Source organism: Eubalaena glacialis, chromosome 17 (assembly GCF_028564815.1).
Source record: "Eubalaena glacialis isolate mEubGla1 chromosome 17, mEubGla1.1.hap2.+ XY, whole genome shotgun sequence".
NCBI lineage: Eukaryota > Metazoa > Chordata > Mammalia > Artiodactyla > Balaenidae > Eubalaena > Eubalaena glacialis.
The window spans coordinates 50,497,949-50,515,955 of NC_083732.1; the positions used below are offsets into that span (position 1 = coordinate 50,497,949).

At 39.1% G+C, this 18,007-nt stretch overlaps 2 protein-coding genes across 6 annotated transcripts in view; one reads left to right on the forward strand and one right to left on the reverse strand.

Moving 5' to 3' along the window:
• Positions 1-6,042: 6,042 nt before the first annotated feature.
• RIDA (reactive intermediate imine deaminase A homolog) lies at positions 6,043-14,115 on the reverse strand. The gene is made up of 6 exons (XM_061171679.1): positions 13,924-14,115; positions 11,642-11,747; positions 10,027-10,081; positions 8,650-8,718; positions 7,682-7,737; positions 6,043-6,710 (listed from the first exon to the last, which is right to left on the reverse strand). Exons 1-6 carry the CDS (start codon positions 13,986-13,988, stop codon positions 6,648-6,650), a joined length of 414 nt encoding a protein of 137 aa, XP_061027662.1. The 5' UTR covers positions 13,989-14,115; the 3' UTR covers positions 6,043-6,647.
• Positions 14,116-14,199: 84 nt separating this feature from the next.
• The window catches only part of POP1 (POP1 homolog, ribonuclease P/MRP subunit), a 45,061-nt gene continuing 41,253 nt past the window's right edge, over positions 14,200-18,007 (forward strand). For 4 of the 5 annotated variants that reach the window (XM_061171465.1, XM_061171467.1, XM_061171468.1 and 1 more), the window contains exon 1: positions 14,200-14,286. The gene's annotated coding sequence lies outside the window, so the exon portion shown is untranslated. The remainder of the gene's footprint in view (positions 14,287-18,007) is intronic. The other variant, XM_061171466.1, reaches the window with a different exon arrangement.

Below are 18,007 nucleotides of genomic sequence, written 5' to 3' on the forward strand. Positions count from 1 at the left end.
ATCATTTATTTAATGATAACACACTTCAAAGGGATTGCTATTTCTTTATGTTTGAAAGGTTAACGTGCAATGTGTTCCTTTTCACGTTTAACAAAATCATGATTCTCCTTGTGGAAAGAAGACTCAAAATCCCAACCCAGCCACTAACAAACCAGCTTGGATACCACCACTTTATTTCCAGCTTTCTCATTGTAGGGTTAGAATTTGAAGTCATGACCTATCTGTAACTATGCCCCTTAGACCCTGACTGGCCAGAGTAGTATCTGATTTCCTGGCTACAGTGACTGGTTTAGGAATGCGGCCCTATCCTGGGCTGGACCAATCAGAGGCTTCTCTGAGACTCTCCTGCCAGAGATATCAGGAAATGATGTCTTTCTGCTGGGTTAGTACCTTGGTGGTCTCTCTCTACGTTGGTGGCCCTACAGCATCTTCCCCTAAGAGACAGATGGAGCCGGGAGGTTTCTGGAACACACATGCTTAAAGCCAGCATGGCTCTGGATTTCTCCAGATTTCTCTGGATTTCTCTGTTACATGAGCCTATGAACTCCTCTTTTTTTCCACTTATACTAGTTGAGTTGGGTTTCTGTCACATCCAAATAAGAGTCTTAATATTAAAAGTAGAAAGAAGTGTCATAAATGAGCTGAAGAAAATATTAAATATAAGAGCAGAAATTAATGCTAAAGAAAAGAAAGGTAATAGAAAGAATCAAAAGAGCCAAAAAATGGTTCTGTAAATAGATTAATAAAATTGATAAACTTCTGGGCAAGACTGATTAAAAAACAATAGAAGCACAAATAAACTATATTAGATGAAATGAAGGCACTTGAATACAGATGCAAGAGATTAAAAAGGTGAAATTTAGATGAAGTGTGCAAATTCTACAACAATGTAAATGACCCCAAACTGAAGTAAAGACTAGAAAATCTGAATGTTCCTGTTACCATGAAACAAATTGAATCAGTAATTTAAAATTTTTTCCCAAAGAAAATACCAAGCCCCAACAGTTTTATAGGTAAACGCCATCAAACATTCAAGGATAGATATTTACAACCATAAACTCTTTTATAAAAGAAAAAAGCCAGTCTCACAGATGAACATAAATGTAAAGATCCTAAACAAACAAAAAAATACATCATTCTGAATTTGAGTGTATAAAACATACATTATAATATATGTGTTGACCAAGTTGAAGTTATCTAGGAACGAGAGGTTGGTTCTACATTATAAAAAATTCATTACTATAGTTGTATTTTACCATATTAGCAAATTGAATGAGAAAAATCATATCATGACCTCATAGATAACAAAAAATTCAACGAATTTCAGCAACCATTTTAAACTCCAATGTCACCTTCTCACTGACCCTATTAAACCTGCAATCCCCTATACTCTCCAACTCCCCTTGCTTTGCTTTTCCCTATAGCTCTTAACAATCTAACATAATTTTTTGTGTCTGGTTTTTCTTTCTTACTTTAAAAAATTGTGGTAAAATATAGATAACAAAATTGACCATTTTAACTGTTTTTAAGTGTACAATTCAGTGGCACTAAATACATTCACAATGCTGTGCAACCATCCCAATCATTTCCAAAACTCTTCCATCTCTTCCAACAGAAACTGTAACCCATTAAGCAATAGCTCCCCATAGCTTGCTACTCCCAACTCCTGGTAAGCTCTAATCTATTTTCTGTCCCTATGATATATATTTCCCTAGTATATAATTTACTTGCTTTGTTTGTGTAAATTCCCTGAGGGCAAGAATTTTAGGCTGTTTATTGTGGAAATCACGGCACTCATGACAATATCTGGCTTATTAAGTATTTGTGGAAGGAAGGAAGGAAGGAAGAGAGGGAAGGAAGGAAGAAAGGAAGGAAGGAAGGAAAGAAGGAAGGGAGGAAGGGCTTTTAGCAAAGTAGGGCTAGAAGGAAATTTTCTTGACCTAATAAAAGGGATATATAAAAAACAATAGTGGGGCTTCCGTGGTGACACAGTGGTTAAGAATCCGCCTGCCAATGCAGGGAACACGGGTTTGAGCCCTGGTCCAGGAAGATCCCACATGCTGAGGAGCAACTAAGCCCTCGAGCCACAACTACTGAAGCCTGCGCGCCTAGAGTCCGTGCTCTGCAACAAGAAAAGCCACTGCAATGAGAAGCCTGTGCACCGCAACGAAGAGTAGGCCTCGCTCCCCGCAACTAGAGAAAGGCCACGCGCAGCAACAAGGCCACGCGCAGCAACGAAGACCCAACGCAGCCAAAAATAAATAAATAAATTTATTAAAAGAAAACCAATAGGAAGCATCATACTCAATGGTGACATGTCAAAGACATTCCTTTAAAAACAAATAACAATGCAAATATTTCATTTTTGTTTCAGCTCAGAGACTTAAAATATTTCAGTGATTCAAACATATGATAACAGAAGAAAGAAGAAATGATAAATGCAAAATTCAGGTTTCCTCTGAGATGGGAGGGAAGGAGACATTCGGATTGGAGCATCATATCTGGTCTTATATAGCAGTAAGAATGTTCTTTTTCTCAAACTGTGTGGTAGGAACGTGGGTGGTCAACATTCTTTTGTATCTGCTTGGTATTAGATGTTTAAAATTTTTTTAGACCATAATATTGAGTGAAAACAAGTCAGACAAATATATTCTGTATTTTATTAATATAAAATTTAAAATCAGGCAAAACTAAATGATCTTCACTTCTTATTTGAATGCATAACTTCTAAATGGCAAAACTATAAAGACAAGCAAGAATAATTCATATAAAATTTAGGACTGTAGTTACCTTTGGCAGAAGTGAGGGTAATTGTTTATGCAGAGCTCCCAGAGTATTGGTGATGTTCCTTTCTTGGGCTGGATTTGGTAAGCAGGTGTTCATTTTATTATTGTTTAAACCATGCATATAAATTACATAGCTTCTTTGATAAGTGTGAAGTAGTGGATAATAAACCGGTTTTGATGGGTAACATAAACTCAGGTATTGTCCTAGACAAATTTCATCACCTGCCAACATTTTTCCAAGCACACTTTGCGGGGGGTGTTTGTCACCTGCTGATTTTCCTAAGTCTTTTTTTAAAATTTTAAATTATTTATTTATTTATTTATGATTTATTTATTTTTGGCTTCATTGGGTCTTCGTTGCCGCGCGCGGGCTTTGTCTAGCTGCGGTGAGCCAGGGCTACTCTTCGTTGCGGTACACGGACTTCTCATTGCGGTGGCTTCTCTTGTTGCGGAGCATGGGCTCTAGGTGCGTGGGCCTCAGCAGTTGTGGCACGTGGGCTTCAGTAGTTGTGGCTCGCGGGCTCTAGAGCGCAGGCTCAGTAGCGCATGGGCTTAGTTGCTCCGCGGCATGCGGGATCTTCCCAGACCAGGGCTTGAACCCGTGTCCCCTGCATTGGCAGGCGGATTCTTAACCACTGTGCCGCCAGGGAAGCCCTTTCCTAAGTCTTTATATTTTTAGGCAATACCAGTTAACTATGAGCAACATTTTGTAACTGAAAGGGAAAAGACTTTTCACTTAACCGTCTACCACAGACTGCATTACTACAGTCCTTAAAAAAAAGGTTTAAATTTTCTAGGGCATTTGTATGTACAAAGAGTACCCAAATACTCCTCCTCCTCACTGCACAGTTTCCCCGATTATTAACGTCTTTAATTAGTGTGGTACCTTTGTTTCAATTGATGAACACCCACACATTATTATTAACTAAAGCCCCTAGTTTACATGAGGGTTCACTCTTTGAGTTGTACATTCTATGGTTGATAAATGCATGATATGTATCTACCATTACAGTTATCATACATAGTAGTTTCACTGCCCTAAACATCTCCTGTGCTTCACCTGTTGATCCCTCCCCTACTTCCTCCGCCACCCTGGCAACCACTGATCTTTTTACTGTCTCCATAATTTTGCCTTTCCCAGAATGTCACATAGTTGGAATCATACAGTATGTTATCTTCTTAGATTGACTTCTTTCATTTAGTAACGTGCATCTAAGGTTCCCCATGTCTTTTTGTGTCTTGATAGCTTATTTCTTTTTTCTTTTTTGGCGGTGCCACACGGCTTATAGGATCTCAGTTCCCCAACCAGGGACTGAACCCAGTCCATGGCAGTGGAAGTGCCAAATCCTAACCACTAGACCGCCAGGGAATTCCCTCATTTCTTTTTATTGCCAAATAACAGAAAGGTTTCTATCATTATCATCATAGCTATGTGCCAGGCATTATTCTAAGTGCTCTATACATATTAACTTATTTAAACCTTACAACTTTATAAGGTAGGTCCTAGTAATAGCCCCATTTTACAGATGAAACAAAGGAGATATTTTACAGAAGAAACAGAACAGAGAGCTTAAGTAACTAGTCCAAAGTTACAAAGCTAATAAGTGGCGGAATAGAATTTGAAATCAAGTAGTTTGGCTCCAGAGCCTACACCCTTGACTACTGCACTGTATTGCTTCATGTAAAAATGTCTAAAATAATTTTCAGGGCCTAATCTTGTTTATCAACTCATAGTGCTATACTCCCCAACTCTACCTCCTTGGAGAATCCTCATCCTTATCTTTTATGTCAATAAATTTAGGTATGTAAATAGCAGAAACTTTTCCATCTAGCACATTATTCTATATGATAATTATTAAATACTGACGAATAGTGACAGCTTTTTTGATCCTTTGCTGTATGCTAGACACTGCTAAGTACTTTCCATATACATTATCTTATTTAATCCTTACAACATCCCTTTGAGAAGGTGCAATTATTATCTCTCAGGAAACTGAGACTTAAAGAGGTTAAATAACTAGCTCAAGATCATACAGCTAATAAGTGGTAGATCTGGGCCTTGAATCCCATTAGAATTACTCCAAAGTCTGTGCTCTTAAACTCGTTATTGACTGGGCGATTTTTGCAGAAACTAACTCCTATGGCCGGTGATTTGTTATTAAGTGATACTGGTATGTCTTTCTGGTCAATAACGTTCGGGTAACAAAAGACATTAATACATCTCTAGTCAATGTGTTAAAACTGCTCTTCCCAAGTGCTTCTAATATTATCTTTTGGTTTACCAAACTTTTCAAATTAGCATGACATTTCTAAATTAACCTCAAACAAATAGGTATATGTAAAATGTTATGTGTGTATGTAAGAATGTTACAGCAGCATTGATATGATAATTTTGCAAATATGGAATTGTTTGGGTCAATGGTTAAATCACCTAAGGTATATTTACACAAAAGATGACTCCGCAACAGCTTTAAAAATGAGGTAGATCAATATGTAGTTACATGGAAGACCTTCAAGACAAGAAGAAAGCAATCTGTAGAATAATATATACAGTAACCTCCATTTATGTAAACAAGCCAAAACCAAACTAGATGATTAAATATAATGAATAGAAAACTATCTGCTGGTTACACTCAAAACTCTTAGCGGTGGTCGTCTTTGGGGAGGTAAGTGGAATGGCCAGTGAGTGAAGGGGACTTGTACTTTTTTTAAAAAAATTTATTTATATATTTATTTTTGGCTGTGTTGGGTCTTCGTTGCTGCGCGCGGGCTTTCTCTAGTTGCGGCGAGCGGGGCCTACTCTTTGTTGCGGTGCGCGGGCTTCTCATTGCAGTGGCTTCTCTTGCTGTGGAGCACGGGCTTTAGGCGCACGGGCTCCAGTAGTTGTGACTCACGGGCTCCGTAGTTGTGGCTCGTGGGCTGTAGAGCGCAGGCTCAGTAGTTGTGGCGCATGGGCTTAGTTGCTCCGCGGCATGTGGGATCTTTCCGGACCAGGGCTCGAACCCATGTCCCCTGCATTGGCAGGCGGATTCTTAACCACTGTGCCACCAGGGAAGTCCTGGGACTTTTACTTTTTAATCTATATAATTCTGTGTTGGAATTTATTCTACAACAAGGAGGTATTCATGTAGTAGTTTCTAAAAATGTTAAAAGACTTCAAAGAACAAACACAAAATGGTTATACATAGCCTTATTACCACGGTGTAAAAATGTAAAGCCAGAAGTAAGCTTTGAGAAAAAAAGTTGGAATTTAAACTTCATAGTTCCCCCACCTTTATTTAGGTAATAGGATTTAGTGTATACATTAAACTGTTAAAAAATAAGTGAACAGAATCACACAGAGGAAAATCTGCATGCTATTTTACTTCCATTAGAAAAATATTATCTATATAAAATTTGGTCCAGTTTCTTCTCCTTTACCTCTACCATTCAAGCTTAAATGCTTTAATTTTACTCAAGTAAAAGCAGAATCATGTATCTGACATGAGAACTAAATAGTTCACATCATTAAATTAATAGAGTTTAATTGAATTAGGTGTGCTCTTTATTATTTCTAAGGAATAGTAACTCATCTTTCCTACATGCTATTTCCCTTTACTTTTATTTTTCTGAGTAACTATGTAATGCATGTCTCTTTTCCCACATCCAGTAATATGAGTGTTACAGAAGTGTAATTTATAGCATCAGTAACTAGATTCATTATTATCTTCAGCTCATGTTCAATTCCCCTTATTATATGGTATTTCCATAATAACTTCAGATATTTCAGTCAACCTTACACTTTCCAACAAATACTGTAAAAATTAAGATGTTAATTTAAAAACATTATTAAAATTCCAGGCTAAGTAACAGTGGGCCCACTTAGAGTGATGCTGTCACGAGAGGTCCTTGGACAGCTACTGCTTCAATCTCAACACGGCCTCCCTGTCAGGAAAATAATGAATAAATTAAGAGAGCGCCATAATACCTACTAAAAACATATGCAATTTTTAACATATGCATTTTTAACATTGAACTTATCAAAGAAGTAAAGGAGGGGGCACATGCACCAAGAATCTACAGTAGGCCAGGTTACCATGCTCAATGTGTTCGTCTATGTTAGCTCATGTGATTCCCACAGCAGCTCTGTTATCAGGGGTTCTCTCAATGCAGAGGATTGATACACTGTAGCTTAGAAAGGTTGTTTAACCCATCCCAGGACACAAAACTAAACAGCAGAGGTTCAAACCCATGTCTTATAACTCTAAGTTCTGAGCTCCTTCTATCACATTCTATACCTTAATAAATTTGATGATACTGATCATTCCAAGTAACAACAAATTAAAGCAACAAAAATACCACTCATAGAAGATAAATTTCTTTAGTGGAAAACTGCCAGAAGTCCATCAGAGCTGCTTCTTTATAGGTAGAAATACTGTGCTGCTAAGGGGCATAGGAAGAGCTTCTAGTTCGACTAGAATACCAAAGTAGGAACAGTGAGAAATCTATGAGCCACTGGTTTTCAGATGATTTTTTCTAATAGAAGATCTAGTGCTTTTTTGTTTTTTGTTTTTGTTTTTGTTTTGGCCACGCCGCGTGGCTTGCAGGCTTAGTTCCCCGACCAAGGATCAGACCACGGATCAAACCCGGGCCCTTGGCAGTGAAAGTGCAGAGTCCTAACCACTGGACCGACCGCTAGGGAATTCCCTAGATTTTTTATTATACGATAGAAAAGTAAAATTTTTACTGCAGAGCTCACAGACCTGGCTCAATTTATAGTCTCTAAGTAACAGTAAAACAATATGGCTGCTATTTTACTTTTTCTCACAATTTAAGTACTCTGATTCCGTTGTGTTCATGTCCATGTGTGGCCTTGATTTTTAATTTTCTTAATTTTAAGACAAATGTGTACTTACTTTGGGCAAAGCAGCAACCTGGTAGGCAGCTCTTGCAGGAAAATTACTCTGGAAATCTAAATTTAAAAGAATTTCATTTTAGTTTTCAGATACTATGCTGAAACTCAACACTGCAGGATCAAGAATCTGGTAAGTGCTTCAGATATGTGTCAGTTCTTAGATATAAGCAACGTGGAAAAAAAGAAGCTCATATTTATATTTGTTTGATAAAAGACTCTGCCATGATTCCCATGATGTTTAATATTTTAAAAATATCTTAGTTTTCTGGGAAAAAAAATGAAAATACTCACATACTCTGACACTTTGATTTTATTTGACATGAAGGAGGTTGTTTTTAAAGTGATAATTATAAGTAATGATGCCTTTTCCGTGTTATACCTTTGTCTTATCTCACCAGGTAGTAGGGATACTCATTTTCCCCACTAGGACAGCAATGTTAATAATAACAGATAACACTTACTGAGTGCTTACAACGTGCCAGCATCTGTTCTAACATGTTTACATGTTGTATTAACTCATTTAAGATTCCAACAACCTTATAAGGTTTTATCCCCATTTTGCATATGAGGAAACCGAGGCACAGAAATATTAACTAACCAGCTAATGATTCTGAGAGAGTAGAACAGAGGTGGTGGCTAGACCTTATCACAGCGATAATAAATACAATCTATGTGTTGAAAAATGATTAGGAGGGCTTAGAAAGCCTGAGAAGGGTGTAACAAAATTAAGCTTTAGGGAAATGGATTTGTCCGGTTGTAGTATGTTATTCTAGGGAATGCAATAGAAATATCTTGGATGTTTTCATGGGGGGCACACTGTGTGTTTCTAATCAGGCTATTAATTCTTTTAGGACAGGATCTATGACCATTTCTTTAGCATCTCCCAACATTCCTAATTCATAATGGACACTTATTAATAGATATATTTCTCTTTAAAATGGAAAACAGTAATAAAGCCAAATTACTTACATTGTTTGTAGATGTCATTGACAGTATTGAAGTCGTTTATGTCAGCCAGCAAAACAGTTGTTTTTACCACTAGGAGATATATACATTGTCATTAGGTTTATTTAGTTATTTGGTCTAATCCAAAACGTTACTTAGAAAAATAGTACTGATGAAATAAAATTCATATTTTAAGGCAAGACAAGAAAAATTTAAACATAAAAATTTTTTCTCTGCCCATTTAGTCCTCCTCTGTCCCCTCTAGTGTGCAGTGTGCATCTGCACTGAGCATTAGCCGGACCCCTCCAACAGCAGAAATACCTGCCCAACCATAACGTTCAGTTCTTCTTCTGCTGGTGCTAGCCACGTAACCCCTTAGAACATAACATTACTTACTTATGACCTTATCAATGTCACTAGCTATATTACTTGTGTTCTGCCTATTTTACAAGATTATTGTTTCTTGCATTATCAAATGTGACTGAGCCTCCAATAAAAATAATAACTAGATGACTTGAAATTATTCACCTAAAATATAGTTCTACAGGATCAATGATTATAATAGTGTAACTCTAGATTTGGGAAGAAGCAACAAGAGAGAATCATTTCCTGGCTTTTGGCTACTACGAACAGAGCTTTAGTCCACTAATAGCACATTGAGTGGCATATCAATGAAATCCTCGCCTGACCTGGGAATGAGCATTTCTAGCACCGCAGGACAAATTGGTCACGAAATGCCTCCCAAACCTTGGCTCAAATTAAGATCGAAAGAGAGGGGATTGTAAAGTGAGAATGTTGCCCACCATCCAGTTCTACAAGAATCAAGTCATTAACCACTGCAGTCGCTGACCTAAAATACATTGAGAAAGGAATTCAGGGAAAAGATCAGGATAAGGCACTTAGTGTTCTGGGAAAACTGGCAGTACCGGCCCTCAGATATTTTCAGGAGAAAATTTTATGAACCTAGTTTTTCACATGTTCCCATACTAAGAGAAGCACTAAAACCATTAACTAAGATATCTCTTCCTCGCCAACAGCAGTAACCTTCTACCAAGATGTGTGCCATTTTGATTGCATGTACCCTTTGCCAAAATCATATATATTCTGGCCTTTCCCCTTACCTCTTCGCAACAGTCCTCTGATCTTTCTGTAAGTCTGCCAGGTTATAATCCTCAGGTTGGGTCAAATAAAATTTTCCATTTTTTTCTTAGATTGACTAATGATTAATTTTTCATCGATATTATGTATATGGCTCTGGACTCTCTTGATTAAAATGGGACTGAAATTAAACCAACTTCAAATAACAAAGATATGGCATGACATATTACTGGATGCCATGTGTTCTTCAAAAAGACCAAAGAAATATCAAACAGAAATGTGAAATAATATCAAGTTGCTCACCATTCGTGAAGTCACAGCTCGCTGCTTTCAGAATTTCACCCATGTTTGTAAGAGCCTGTGAACAGAGGTAAGAAAGGCCTAAGGCACTGATGCTACAGTGAAGCTTTAATTCAATTCAATTAACCATCTTTACTAATATCTCCTTAAATAGCCTATGTTGCAGAAAAATCTCCCTTTTCTAGGAAATTCTACTCTTTGTAGGCCACCTCTATACAAGTGAATTGCTTCTTGGCTTTCTTTAATGGAATGAATCTTTCTGAAATACAGTGAGAAGTTGCCTCATTTTGTGAGGAAAAAGACTGAAGTCTCTTCCTCAGTGCTAGAATGGTGAAATTCTCAGCCAATGTCCACTATGCTAAAACAGAAATTATTACTGGGGCTCCTAATTCCATATCACTCTGAGGATAAGTATGAGCTAGTAAGCATTAAAACCTGTTTTCTTTAAAGCAATATTTGATTTTAAAAAGGTTTTTTTCCTTTTTCTCAAAAAATAATAGTAGTAAATTGTATACATGTTTGATATTCTGGGCTTTGGAAAAACATTAGTTTTTCACCCTGTCCTTAATTTATTATTTTTCAATTCATTCTTCCACTTTGATTGGTCACATTATAATAGTTGATGATTTAAAAAAATTAATCTTCTAAATAGGTAATACATAGATATGACAAAAAATTCAAAAGCTATAAAAAAGCATATACAGTGAAAAGATGTCTTCCACCCTTACTCCCCCTCCCCGGTTTCCTTCATCAAAGGTAACCACTGTTTCTAGTTTCTTGTATATCCTTCCAGAGACAGTCAATGCTTGTACCAACATAAATGTATGTATCCTTAGACACACACACAGATGGTAGCTTATTATGCATGCTGTTCTGCATCTTGGTTTTACTTTATCATATAATAATTTATCTTGGAGATCTTTCCATATGAATTTAGTTGTACAGATCTAGCATGATTTATTTAACTAGTTCCTCATGGATGGATATTTAGGTTGTTTTCTATCTTTGGATATTACAAATGACTCAGTGAATGTATTAAATTATAATTTAATTCCATTTAGTGGATTAGAATTATATCCCCCATTCTTATTTAAAAAAACATACTGCATGTAACCTTTGATAGTTCTCTTTCTAACAAAATGTTGACTTTTACTTTTGTGGTGGTGGATTTTTTTTTTTTTTTGCAGGTCATTGGCCCTGATAAAACAATTTCCCAACTCATGTGGAAGTGGCAAGATGTTTTCAATAATTCAGGGTTTTTCCCTCCCATTTTACTGAAATATAATTGACATATAACATTTATTAGTTTTAGGTATATAACATGATGATTTGATACATGTATATACTGTGAAATCATTACCACAATAAGTTTAGTTGATATCCAATAATCCAGGTTTAAGGTCACCTTGGAAGTAAAATCTTTTTTTTTTTGGTTGTTAAATGATTCATCACATTTCCAACTTTCTACTGACAAACAACTGTCTTAAGTCAACCAGTAACTTAAAAAGTACTTATCTGATTATCTCTATAATAAACAAATCAGCCAAATGGATTCTTAATACTCCTCAATATTAAAAAGGAGTAGAGAAGGGAACTTCAAATGTGGAAAATGACTCACTTGTTTAGCCTCTTCTGCCACCCCTCCTGGCACAAGCTGTCCACTTGCAGGATCCATGCCTAGCTGTCCTGAAATGTAAATGGTCCTGTCGACTAACACAGCCTGACTGCAATGAACAGAAATCCAGGATATTATGTAAAACATAAATATAAAATATAAAACTCAATGCTAAAAGATTTCTTTGCTAAGACACAAAAAGAACAAAATGTAAAATAAAAAAAATTGATAATTGGACTTCATTGAAATTAAAACCTTCTGCTTACTGAGCGACATCTTTAAGAAAATGAAAGCCCAAGTCACGGATTGGGAGAAAATATCTGCAAAACACATATTTAACAAAGGACTTGTATTCAGAATATATAAAGAACTCTTACAACTCAATAATATAAAGACAACTCACTAAAAAATCGGCAAGTGATCTGAACAGACACTTCACTAAAGAAGACATACAAAAAGTGAAGGAGTAATGGAAACCAAAGCCACACTTACGATACCATCACACACAATAAAGCATCACTGACAGTAACAAGTATTGATGAGGATGTGGAGAAACTGGAACCTTCATACTTTGTTGGTGCGAATGCAAAATAGTACACACACTCTGGAAAATAGTTTGGCAGTTTCTTAAAAATTTAAACAGGGAATTCCCTGGCGGTCCAATGGTTAGGATGTGCCTTCACTGCCGAGGGCCCGGGTTCAGTCCCTGGTGGGGGAACTAAGATCCCGCAAACTGCGAGGCGCAGCCAAAAAAAAAAACAAACCACATACACATAACATACAACCCAGCGACTTCTTTCTTAGACAACTACTCAAAAGAAATATGTCCGAAGACTTTACATGGATATTCAGAAGAGCATTATTCATGATAGCAAAAAGGAAAAACAAAAAATAAAAAACACCCACGGATAGATCCAACTAAAGACTACATATTATTTGATTCTACTTATATAAAATTCTAGAAAAAACAAACAAAAAAAGCAGCAGAAAGGTTAGTGGCTGCCTGGGGTCAGGGGTAGGGGTGGGAATTGAACACAAACGGGTATGAGGGATTTTTTTTGCAAGGGGGGGTGGTTTGCGGGGGTGATGGAAATGTTCAAATACTTGATTGTGGTAGTAGGTGCATGACTCGATACATTTACCCAAACTCATGGAACTCTACACTTAAAATGGTGAATTTTATATGTAACTTACACCTCAATAAAGCTGTAAAACAAACAAAAGAAAGCAATGCCAAGAGCACTCTTAAGAAAATAAGTAATTAGACAAGGTTAATCACTGCTGAAGGATCAATTAAAGATCCACCTGTGAGGGTACACTTTTCTGCAAAGTGCTTACTTTCGGAACTGATTATTTCTGTAATGAGGATATTAAATATCAGAATTAGGATAAGATCACAGGAAAAAGCATAAGCTACACTGAGACCTGAAAGAGAGCCAAACACATCAACTTCAAAGGCAATTTATTCGTTTTTGGATAAAGAAAGCCCCGCCATTGTTTCTCCTAACTGTGATAAAAAAATATATATATCAAACATAAAATTTACCATTTTAAGGACTTCCCTGGTGGCGCAGTGGTTAAGAATCCACCTGCCAATGCAGGGGACACGGGTTTGATCCCTGGTCCAGTAAGATCTCACATGCCACGGAGCAACTAAGCCCGTGCGCCACAACTACTGAAGCCCGAGCGCCTAGAGCCCGTGCTCCGCAACAAGAGAAGCCACCATAATGAGAAGCCCGTGCACCGCAACTAAGACCTAACACAGCCATAAATAAATAAATAAATTTATATAAAAATAAAATTTACCATTTTAAGGTACACAATTCAATGGCATTAAACGTTTAAAAAATTTTTTTTGATAAAGAAAACAATATCAATTTAAATTCAGAAGTAAAATTTGTTTTACCCCATTTCACGGTTATTTAGAAAACAAGATATTCTCATTTCTAATTTTCTAGTTCCCTATAGTTTGTTTTCCAACATGCTCCCAACTTTCCTATCTTTCATTTCATGGCATTTCCCCTGATTTGCAGACCGTTATGTTTTTTCTTTATAATTTTAAATACAAAATTGGTAATTTTATAACACGTAGTGGGTCTCTGGGTGGGCTTCCCGCTTTCCCGGGTTCCGTTTCCGGGTTCAGCATGTTGTATGAGGTTGCCCGGTGAACCCCGAAGGCCCGCCGCAGCTCGGACCCGGACTGGCCCAAGCCCCCAACTTCCGACCCCACAACCTCCGACCCCACAGGCCCCGCGTCCTTCTCAGCTCCCACAGGCCTCCTGTACCTGTAGGGACCAATGGCCGCTGGGGCTTTCGCGGTGCTGATCACCTTTCTGATCAAAGACGACATGGCTAATCCTTCTCCTTTGCCGCCCCTCGGAGACAACTACCCCGTATACTGCTCCTACTCGCGTCTCACGGGTCTAAACAGCTGGCGGTAGAATCCCAGCTTTAAAGAGTCGCTGGTTGGCGGGGGAGGGGGGTTCGCTCGGCATTCTGGGAGTTGTAGTTTCCGTGCGACTCCGGGCCACGTGGAGGCCGCAGTCACAGTGGCGCATGCGCCCTCCAGCTCTCTCGCCGCGCACGTCGCGTCGGGGACTGTGGTAGAACATTGTCATCCTGACCTGGGACCACGGAGCGTCTGGCAGGTAGGTCGTGAGGGACTGGCGTCCGCCAGGGTTCGCAAGTATGGGGGAGTGTGTGTGGCGGTCCCCACCGGCGCCCCAGTACTGGCTGGGCTCCCCTCCGATTCTCTCCCTCACACCCAGTTGACCTACTCTTCTTCTCTTGCTGCCTGCGCAGGGGCCCCTCTTCCTGCCTGACACCTCTTTCTGTTATCCAAGAACTGGGTTCACGTCTTGGTGGGTGTCAAGACAAACATAACTAAACAAAACCAAAAAAACCAACCAAGACAAAGATCAGGAGAAGGAAGGATTTATTACTTGCTGCAAGTAAGAACACCGGGGATCTTTCCCAAAGCAGTATCTCCCCAGCAGAAAAATTGGGGAAGTTTTAAGCTAAGGATACATGCATATTCATGAAGGGGCTCCAGCAGAGGGGAATTCAGCATTGAATTGTGGCACAGGTCAACAGAGTCCAAGCTTTAGTTGAAACCACCAGGGTCATAAGAAAGGTCAACATCATCATCAGTTAGGTTCTGTTGATCTGGTGATTGAGTGCCCGAGGGGGTTCAGCTTCTGCAAAACAGCTCAAGAAAGTGCTTCAGGCTAACCTTTGTCATGGAAATAGAAATGGGAGTTTACAACTGATTTTTACTATTGTTACTTATTTTGCCTGATAACAGTCGTTTTTTCTTTAGTTCCCTTAAGATCACTATTACTGTTTAAAGGCAAGCATTGTGGCCAGGCTTAGATCACAAAATGGCTTGGGCCAAAAATGGCTTCTCTTATGTCAAGAAATCCATGCCTGGTTCTCTTTCTCCAGGGACCCCCTACTTCATCTACTTACACTTCAGCCCCTGTGACCGAGCCCACTGTGTCTGTCATTTCTCTGCATTGCCCCTCCGGGCAGAGGCCGTCCTGGGAGCAGGCTTGCACATCCTAAAGGAATAAGATGGGTCATTGAGGGGACCACGCTGAGACCTGGACATTGTTCACTTCCCCCCTCCCATGCTCCCTTCTCTGGGAGAGCTCCCCAAGATTTTCAAGGTGTCTCTGCGTTCCCTTTCTATCTCAGCAGAAGCCTAGTGACTGGGATCTGATTTCAGGTAGGAGATTATAGGTCTTGGTCCAGCAAATGGCCCCAGAGCTGTTCCCTTGGCAGATATTCGGTCATGCTGTATCAGAAGCGGTGGCACTTGGCTAAATATTTTTTGCTGTTAATATACGCATTATAGGCACGTTTCACTCCATTTATGCGTGCACATGTACATTCAACAAATATATATATTGAGTCCCTGCTTTGTGCAAGGCTAGGTCCTGGAGATGCAGCAGTGAAAAAGACTGGCAAAATCCCTGCCCTACCCTGATTCTGAAACGGAATATAAGAAAATCCTCGTTATTCCCCCTCCTTTTGTTCTACATACTGCTAAGGTTTTGGCTTTCCAACTTCTGGCTTTTTCATTGGTTTAGAGTTGTGGCCTCCCCTTGCCTACTCAGTTTTATCCCCTGCTACTGTCTCTTCCCATTCTAGTCTAGTCATCCAGCATCCTCACTCCTGAATTCACAAAGGAGATTCCTGAATACTTTCTTCCCTAAGTTCCAACTAGTGAAATCCTATTTTCTCATTGACTTTTCCTGCAGATTCACACTTTTTCTTTCCCTTATCCAGTTTCCTATTGTGCTATACTGCAAAATTTAGTCTCTTATTATATGTGGTCTTATTCTTTAAGTTTTTTTTTTTTTTTTTGGTTATTTTTGGCTGCGTTGGGTCTTCGTTGCTGCGCACGGGCTTTCTCTAGTTGTGGCGAACGGGGGCTACTCTTCGTTGCGGTGCGCGGGCTTCTCATTGCGGTGGCTTCTCCTGTTGCAGAGCACAGGCTCTAGGCACGTGGGCTCCAGTAGTTGTGGCACACGGCCCCGGTAGTTCTGTCCTGCGGGCTCTAGAGCGCAGGCTCAGTAGTTGTGGCGCACGGGCTTAGTTGCTCCGTGGCATGTGGGATCTTCCTGGACCAGGGCATGAACCCGTGTCCCCTGCATTGGCAGGCGGATTCTTAACCACTGCGCCACCAGGAAAGTCCCTAAGTTTTCTTTGTTTTAAAAATAGTGAATAGAGCCAGACTGCCCGGTTTGAATCCCAGTACAACCACAAGCTTCGTGTGACCTCTCTTGTGCTTCAGTTTCTTCATTTATGAAATGAGGATAGTGCTAGTACTTAACCTCATGGAGTCGTGAGACTAGATGAGTGAGGCATGGGGAATAGTGCCTGACATAGGAAGTTCTCAGTAAGTGTTGGCTGCCTGAGATGACTAATTCTTTAAGGAAGGAGGCCGCACCCGTGTACTACTTTGGTATACGCACAGCCCAAAGCTATTATGCGCATAGTAGGTACCCAAAAGCTTGTTAAGTTTGATTAAACTGGATAATTCGGAGGTGTTTTTAACTTACAAAACAGTTCACCATATGATTCTTTAAATAAGGCGCTTTCTTGGAGCATTACAAATAATTAAACTTGAGTAAAATATTTCTTGTGAAACAACATACCTGTATTCATAAGGCAGACTTTATATTAAGTCTGAGTCACCAATTTTTTAGATTGAAAGAAATCAGACATAACCCTTTTTTTTTTTTGTAATAACAGCTTTATTGAAGTATAATTCACATACCATACAGTTCACATTTTAATCTCTACAGTTCAGTGAGTTTTAGTATATTCAGAGTTATATACCCGTTACCCCTAATTCTAGAATATTTTTATCATGCCAAAAGGAAATCTTGTACTCATTAGCAGTCTTTTCCATTTCCCCCAGCCCCTGTAAACCACTCTTTTTATCTCTGTGATTTGGCCTATTCTAGACATTTTATATAAATGGAATCATAAGACATAACCCTTTTAATCCCCAGGTTTTCAAACCAGAGTCCACTCTACCAAAGGGTGTGTCTGTTCAACCAGGGGATCATATGCTGTATGAGAAAACATGACATGTCCAATTTGAAGATTTGGGAGAAAACACTTTTATAAAGCCTGACACATATTTAGTGCTCATTAAAATTTTGACTAAATGGATATGAAAACAAACACAAACTGTGACTATTAGGAGTAGATGTAAAATTCACATGAATGTTAAGGTAAGAGTTAAGATTCCTTCTGGAAGCTATTTTAAACTAAATCCTCAGACTTGATAAGGATGTATTCTATATTCATTCTCTTCTGCTGTCAGAACTGTTTGAGGATCATTGCTAGTTCAATCTGCTAATTTTTTGCTCTCGAACCTAAGCTCAGAGATGTGAGTTACCCTAACCCTGGTGTCCCACCCAGGGTTCCCAGGTAGTGCTCTGTTTTGCTGGGCAAGTTCTGATTCAAGCAGGTGGATTAAATTGTTTTGTAGGATAATTTTGAATGGTTCTTAATACAGACTGATCTGAATCGTGTCCTTCACTAGCCAACAAGCTCTGTAGAACTCCATTTACCTCCTACATATTTTTTAGTTTGAAAAATGTTTTGGGGGCTTCCCTGGTGGCGCAGTGGTTGAGAGTCTGCCTGCTAATGCAGGGGACGCAGGTTCGAGCCCTGGTCTGGGAAGATCCCACATGCCGCGGAGCAACTAGGCCCGTGAGCCACAACTACTGAGCCTGCGCGTCTGGAGCCTGTGCTCCGCAACAAGAGAGGCCACGATAGTGAGAGGCCCGTGCACCGCGACGAAGAGTGGCCCCCGCTTGCCGCAACTAGAGAAAGCCCTCGCACAGAAAC